The sequence below is a fragment of the Pollachius pollachius genome (assembly GCF_949987615.1).
Source record: "Pollachius pollachius genome assembly, chromosome: 9".
Lineage (NCBI taxonomy): Eukaryota > Metazoa > Chordata > Actinopteri > Gadiformes > Gadidae > Pollachius > Pollachius pollachius.
The window spans coordinates 6,741,391-6,748,890 of NC_136942.1; the positions used below are offsets into that span (position 1 = coordinate 6,741,391).

The 7,500-nt window shown below is 46.7% G+C and overlaps 1 protein-coding gene across 1 annotated transcript in view; it reads left to right on the forward strand.

Moving 5' to 3' along the window:
- Window positions 1–7,500, forward strand: part of LOC307080909 (A disintegrin and metalloproteinase with thrombospondin motifs 20) — a gene marked incomplete at both ends in the record, with an annotated part of 89,405 nt that overhangs the window by 45,822 nt on the left and 36,083 nt on the right. Inside the window, 5 exons of the mRNA XM_079743874.1 lie at window positions 3,116–3,282; window positions 4,180–4,309; window positions 5,112–5,238; window positions 5,724–5,934; window positions 7,089–7,253. Coding sequence (XP_079600000.1) covers window positions 3,116–3,282; window positions 4,180–4,309; window positions 5,112–5,238; window positions 5,724–5,934; window positions 7,089–7,253 — 800 coding nt within the window. The remainder of the gene's footprint in view (window positions 1–3,115; window positions 3,283–4,179; window positions 4,310–5,111; window positions 5,239–5,723; window positions 5,935–7,088; window positions 7,254–7,500) is intronic.

Consider the following 7,500-nt stretch of genomic DNA (forward strand, 5'->3'; position numbering starts at 1 on the left):
ACACAGCTATGAGAGCTATATATACTATACCGTGTGAGTATATATGGGCATCTCTATGAATGTATGCATTCACGTAATGTGCGTATGTTGGTTTGCATGTATTTTTGCATCTGTGGTATCTCCAGTAATACAAAACCTTTAATAAATGCCTGTTTTTCTTTAAGAACTGCCAAAGTCTGTTCCAAATAAAATGCACCCGCACACACACACGCACACTCACCCACACCCGCACTACACTGCACCACTCTGTACGTCATTCGCTTCTCACGTTAACATAAACAAACCATTACCTCCAGAGCGGCAGACTGAGAGTGAAGCGGGTAGCCATGCTTTTAGCAGCCCAGGACGGCTAGGAACTGGGAGTGTGTGGGTCGGAGCCCAGAGCCAGAGCTGGTAATGCTGAGGCTGTGCGGGTCCATATGGGGCATGATGACACCAGAGCCGGGCTGGGAAAGCGAGAGTCGGTGTCAGGCCTGAGAACAAGATAAACGAGGCAGCGATAGGTGCTAATTAGACGCATGTGGAACCGGGCAGCATGAAAGTGGATACAGCAGGAGTTTTGGTTAAGATGGGCCCATGAGAGTTGTGTGTGTGTGTGTGTGTGTGTGTGTGTGTGTGTGTGTGTGCGTGTGTGTGTGCGTGTGTGTGTGTGTGTGTGTGTGTGTGTGTGTGTGTGTGTGTGCAGGGAGGGGTTTGTGTCTGTGTGTGTGTGTAAAGGCTGGTTAATCTGTGTGTGTGTGTGTGTGTGTGTGTGTGTGTGTGTGTGTGTGTGTGTGTGTGAGAAGAAAAAGACATCAGTGTAGCATTAAGCTTTTGAATGCTGGAACATACCCCAAAAAGTTGGAAAATAGTTTCTCTGCAGACGATAATGAATACAATGAAAGTATACCACCGCAAAGCCACACATACGGTTTTCGAGTTTTTGTTTGAGGGGCCAAGAGGAGCAGCCTCTCTCTTTCTCTCTCTTTCTTCCACCTCTCATCCACCATCTTTGGCAGCAGAAGAGCGATGACCCGCAGGGCGTTCGAAGACAGGTTTGACGTCTGCTCGCGCGGCGGATCTGCCACAGATGCAGCCACAATTAGAACGAAGTTTGGAGTTTTTATCAACACACATGGACTCCCATCCATGTCTGCCTTTTTTGTCAGCCTCCGATTCCTTTGTGGACTGGAGGAGTTCCCAGTCAAGCGGGGTAAGCCGTGTGGGAAACCATTGGTCCAAGTCACAGCTGTGTCGGGGGAAGAAACACCATTTCATTTTTGAATATTTGTGTCCCAAATAGTTAGTCCTAACAGTCCGATCCAAAGCTGGTGAGATAGTACAGCCCTGCTACGTTCTCTGCTTTGCTCCGTTAAAAGCAATATGATAATATTCACTTTTTTGGTTTGTGCAACTCATACAAAAACGTAAATTTGCTCTTAAACGTCGCTCTCAGCTAGCGTTGAGAACCAAGATGGCCGCTCGGTGGGTCAGACCCACGCCTGTCTCATGCGATGAACGCACAGGGGAAGCCTTTTGTCAATGTTTAGATGCAGGATGGATATTTGTTGTGTCTTTATCTAGTCTGATCATCGGCTCCAACACATCAACGTTGTCTAGAGCACATCCGCAAGTTGAGCAACGTTGAAGGAAGACATGGGACTTTTTCACTGCAATGAACTTGGACACAACTTGGACAGAGATCCAAGTTCCGCCTTCTCAGAGTTAGAGGGTGAGAAGAGCCTGATAGATCTTTTGAGTGTCTTGGCTCCAATATATTCTGAGAAGCCAGAGCAGATACATACTTCTGGCCAGATGCACACTTGTAGCACTCAGCAGTCTGCATTTGTTAATACATGATTTCCTGGGTAATATTCAAGAACTATGAAACTCATCCAAGCTAGCTTTGTTGTATACGGGCAATGGGTTAACCTAACTTTGCTAGTGCTTGGCACTTGGTTCTATGAACCTCCTTACTGTGCAGATATATTGTTTCTCTTTCTTCTGACAAATGTACTTTAAGTTGCTTTGGATACGAGTGTCAATTTTTTTTGTTGCTAAATGCCCCGAATTTTAATGAAAAACTTTTGGTGTACTTCACACCTCTGCTTGTGTGTAAATGCATGCATGTGTGTGTGGGTGGGTGTGTGTATTTAAATATAGCTATGTGTGTGTATGCGTGTCTGTGTGTGTGTGTGTGTGTGTGTGTGTGTGTGTGTGTGTGTGTGTGTGTGTGTGTGTGTGTGTGTGTGCGCGCGCGTGTGTTTGCCAGTCTTACTCTGTTATCTAAAGCCGTCCCTAATGGCAGACAGAGGCCATGTCCTCCCTCCTTTTAAAAGTCCAAACCACACCAGTGTATGAGGGGTTAAGGCTGACTGACTGGACAACCGCAATAGTCATGTGTGGACTTGAATGTAAACAAAGTTGCGTCTTCAGACTTAAACACATACAGCTCTCCAACATGGACTCTGACATTATAATTAACTGCATATTTCCAAGAACCAACCTCTTTTAGTACAGAAAAGAGGCAGTTGGTGTTTTTTTTTCCTCCGTCCTCCTCTTTGTGTGTGTATGTGCGCTTGTGTGTGTGTGTGTGTGTGTGTGTGTGTGTGTGTGTGTGTGTGTGTGTGTGTGTGTGTGTGTGTGTGTGTGTGTGTGTGTGTGTGTGTGTGCGCGCGTCTGGAACCTATGGAAATGTATGTTTATGTGTGTGTTTGTATGTGCAGTTATTTCGGTGCGTCTGTTTGTATGCTATTATCAGCCGCTGAGGAGAGAGTGGCACAGGCTAACTTGAAATTACTGCACTCTGTTGCCACAAACATCTCAACATACCGCCGTGCAACAATGGTTCTGGGCAATAATAGGTTGTTACTCAAACACTGTTTACTTTGACATTTAGCTCGGAATGATAAACACCACCTCCTCCAAACATTTCCCAAACCTCAGTGGACGGGGGTCAAACTAATTTAAGAAACTAGGCTTCACGTCAAAGTACAGCGCTGATGTTGCATATTTTAATTGTTCAAAGTTGAGTTCAATTCGATTGAATTCAATTTTATTTGTTAATCTTAATCAAATAAGAATTGTGAGTTATTTAGTTTTTTCTTCCTCTGTTGTGTGCGTCTCCATTTGGCAGCATTATCCGACGGCCAGTCCAACTCGCTGCTGAATGGGAACTTTGTGGTGGCCATGTTCAAAAGGGAAATCAACTTCAAGGGATCTCTCATCGAATACAGCGGATCGGACACCAAAGTGGAGCGCATCAACTGCACGGAACGCATCGAGGAGGAGCTTGTCCTGCAGGTCAGGTGGCCACATTACCTCACATTACATCTATGATACATTACGTCAAATCCACAGGACATTACATTACCTTATATTATATCTGCATTACATTACATCACATCTACAGGTATTACAGCAGGTTACATTAAATCTATAGTACATTAAGTCACATATACAGGACATTACAGCCTGTTACATTAAATCTGCATGACGCTGCGTCATACTTACCGGACGTTACATTTGTTACAATTCTTAGCTGTTAGGGTTAGGGTTAGGGTTAACTAACTTTTGAACCTTTTATACCGTCAAAATAGGATTCACGCATTATTTTTAACTGATTGTTTTTTGAAACACTAATGGATGGATGGCTGGACAGTAGCGGTTGGACAAAGTCTCTCCAATTCCACACCCTTTCTGTTCCCTTCATGGTTAAATTCCATGACTTTGTTTTCCCCTTAGCATTTTCTCTTCATGATGATGAGGATAATGATGATGATGATGATGATGATGATGATGATGATGATGATGATGATGATGATGCTTTAGATGATGATGATGCCAGCCTTTATGTGTGTCCCTTGTTCAGTTGTTAGCATTCCTGTGTGTTACCGACACAGATTGAAAAATACATCAAGATCTGCAAATCAGTCTCTTTCTAAATAAATTGCGTGCTCACAAAAGTCTGGTGAGATGCAAGCGAAGAATGCAGAAGAAGACTGCAATATCTCAGCCTCTCTAGTGGTGGCCTTATGATCCCCAAGCTTAGGTTCACCCAGACGTTGACACCGATGCGTGGTTTCACCGGATTTTCTGCCGAGACAGAAAGATGGAGGACTAGCCGGCTGCACGTTGAATACCGCTCAACGGACCGCTAGATGATTCAGACCTCCCGACGTGTCTCTGTTGTTCCTGCAGGTGTTGTGTGTGGGGAACCTGTACAACCCAGACGTCCGATACTCCTTCAACATCCCCATCGAGGAGCACCGGGAGCAGTTCATCTGGGACCCGTCCGGGACATGGCTGGAGTGCAGTCGCATGTGTCAGGGTACGATTCAAACGCCTCATCCTCACTTTCAAAATGTTGGGTTTTAGCATTAGAAAAGCTTCAGGCACCATGTGACCTTATAGGTGTACCTACCAGAAGATCAGGATGGCAGTCCCCCAATGCCCTACTCCTTATGGGATCTCCCAGCTCCTTGTGTCTCCCTTATTGCCTTGTCTTAACGTCATGTTGTCCCCTCTTTTTGTTTTTCTTACACGGTATAAACATTTCTGAGGGACTTTGGTGGTTTGTTGTGTTGCATTTGCTTGAATGGAACGTGTTTATGAATACAATGTAATCTGATATTCTATCCGTATCCATATATTATATTATTATACATGGATGGAATATATATACGACTTGTGATTTATGGTGAGTCCAACGAAGCCTTAATCCAACATGGAAATGCATCCACCAACACACACACACACACACACACACACACACACACACACACACACACACACACACACACACACACACAAACACACATACACATACACATACATACATAGAACCACGGCCAGTCCCCTCAACCCCTGGAAGCCCCGGGCTGACCCTGGCTGATATCATCCTGATCCAGCCTGGTGGGGCCGGGCTCTGGGGACCCCCGAGCTGCCCCTGTCCCCCCCTGCCACGTACGGTCCTGGACGTCCAGAAGAGACGCCCAGACTCATAGCTCTAGGAATATGATCTGTGGCCACTTAGCCTCTTTCCAGATGTCTAATCTAATTTGAACCATGTGTTTCTTTCACGTGTGTGTGTGTGTGTTTGTGTGTGTTTGTGTGTGTGCGTGTCCCTGAAGGCGTGAGGAGGCGTAAGGCGGTGTGTGTGCGCAAGAGTGACCACCTCGAGGTGTCGGACCAGCGGTGTGAACACCTGTCGCGGCCCGCCGGCGTCTCTGAGCCCTGCAACACCGACTGTGAACTCAGGTGTGTAACCCACACACACACACACACACTCACGCACTATCTCACTCACTCACACACACGTACACTCACTCACTCACTCACTCACATGCTCATACTCGCTCACACAGACTCACTCACTCACATAGAACCCCAATGCGCAGAAACACATAGCGTAGAATCACCCGCACACACACACAAACACAAAAGTGCTTTGTCCAATTGCACTCGTGCACAGGGCAATGTGGACTGTAAACTCACACACTCACACACACACACACACACACACACACACACACACACACACACACACACAGGCCCAGAAACCCATACAGATATCAAGCAACACACACAAGCACACATTCACAGCTAGTGCTACGTAAATAAAGTTGCCTCAGACCACCACACCAGCAAACCAATCCACAACTGTCAAAGGCACCCTCCTCACTCTCAACGGACCAATCCAGCATGGCTTAGCACCGTCGCCTTAGCTCCGCCCCTCTCCCCAGGTGGCACGTGGCGGGCAAGAGCGAGTGCTCGGCCAAGTGCGGGCCGGGCTACCGCATTGTGGACGTCCAGTGCATGAAGCACAGCCTGCAGAAGAGGCAGAGCCAGAGGTCTCCGCCCAGGGCCTGCGCCGAGCTCCCAAAGCCTCAGGGCAGGGAGCCCTGCCACGGGGACTGTCTGCTGAAGAGCTGGCAGTACAGCGCCTGGTCGCAGGTACGCGGGCGTCACACACACACACGCATGCACACAAGCGTGCACATACATGGTATACACACGCATGCACGTACGCACACACGCGCTCGTGCACAAGCTGGCACAGACACACACACGCACACACACGCGCATGCACAAACACACTGACCCCCACTGATGGAGCTTAACACAGGTCCAGCAGTCCGATTGTTATAGCAGAATATCTAGGGGGGGGGATGACACAGAGCCTGGGCTGGAAACCAAAAACTGAAAGGGCCAGAGTTATGATTTGCTTCCTGTTTCGTTAGGGTGAAATTCTACTGAAGATAATGTTACTTTCATCAGGGGTGTTTTTATACAGTGGCCAGCCTACATGGTGTTGATTTGAAACCTTTAGAGAGACTTCTTTATACAAACTTCAGTGTTGGCCGAAGTTTGTGTTCGTTGTTAGCCATTACACGCTTACAGATCCCGCCCCCCAGCAACATGATTGGCCAATACAAATATGAAGCGAAAGAGGTGTAACGCCCCGTTCGAAGATCTGGGAAAGATTATTAATCTAAAGTCTGATTTGTGAGACTATACAGATGCATACACCTAAGATGTTTATCGTTTTGATTTACTTCTGGGTTGTTGCCACTAAGCAGATCCAGACGGGGGACTGAAAATTGTAGGGAGATTTGAAAATTCTCTGCCAGTAAAAAATCTTCAGAAAGTCTCTAGTCTATAGTTGATACACTGATCTTATAATGACATGGAACTACTGCCAGTTAGCTCTTATCAGCTTGTAAGGGGCCGCTTTTTTGGGAACTCAATTCAAAGTAGTAATCGACCAACCATAGCATAAATATCATAAAATCAGCCAATCGATCCAAACTACACTTGATCCACACTATTTAGCAGACCATTGAATCCAAAGCGATTAACAGTGAATTTCAGACATGGGTGTTTAGGCATCTTGCTCATGAAGCAAGGCAGACTTGCTCTACAGGTAGACTGTGGACACTGGGATTTGAACCCGGGACCTTTCGTTCCGGAACTCAAACACCCGAACCACTCCCCTCTATCCTTTTGGCATTTGAATAAAGTGCGACTCCGACGGGATACGAACCTACAACATTAGAACGAGAGGTCGGATGTGAAGTCCAGTGTGTGGTTGTGATGCGTCTGTCCAGTGCTCAAAGACGTGTGGGCGCGGGTCCCGGAGCCGGGAGTCGTACTGCATGAACAACCTGGGCCGGCGGCTGGTCAACCGGGACTGCAACGAGCACCAGCGGGTCGTCACGGAAACCTGCAACGACCATCCCTGCCCCAAGTGGTCGTCCAGCGAGTGGAGTGAGGTGATGATGGTTCAGTTTGCCCCTCACACGTTCGTTATGTTACCTCAGGGGTGGATTGTCATTTTGTATACTGTTTGTATACTGCTTCCCCTTTAGTGATAAGTAACGCTTTTTTGGGATCATATCGTAGGACATAAACTTGATATATCTCGTACATCCCCACATTATACTAACACATCCAATGCTGTACATACTGTAGTGTACATGTTTCTTTGGAAAATGAAAAAAAAGCAAAATCCATCAATTC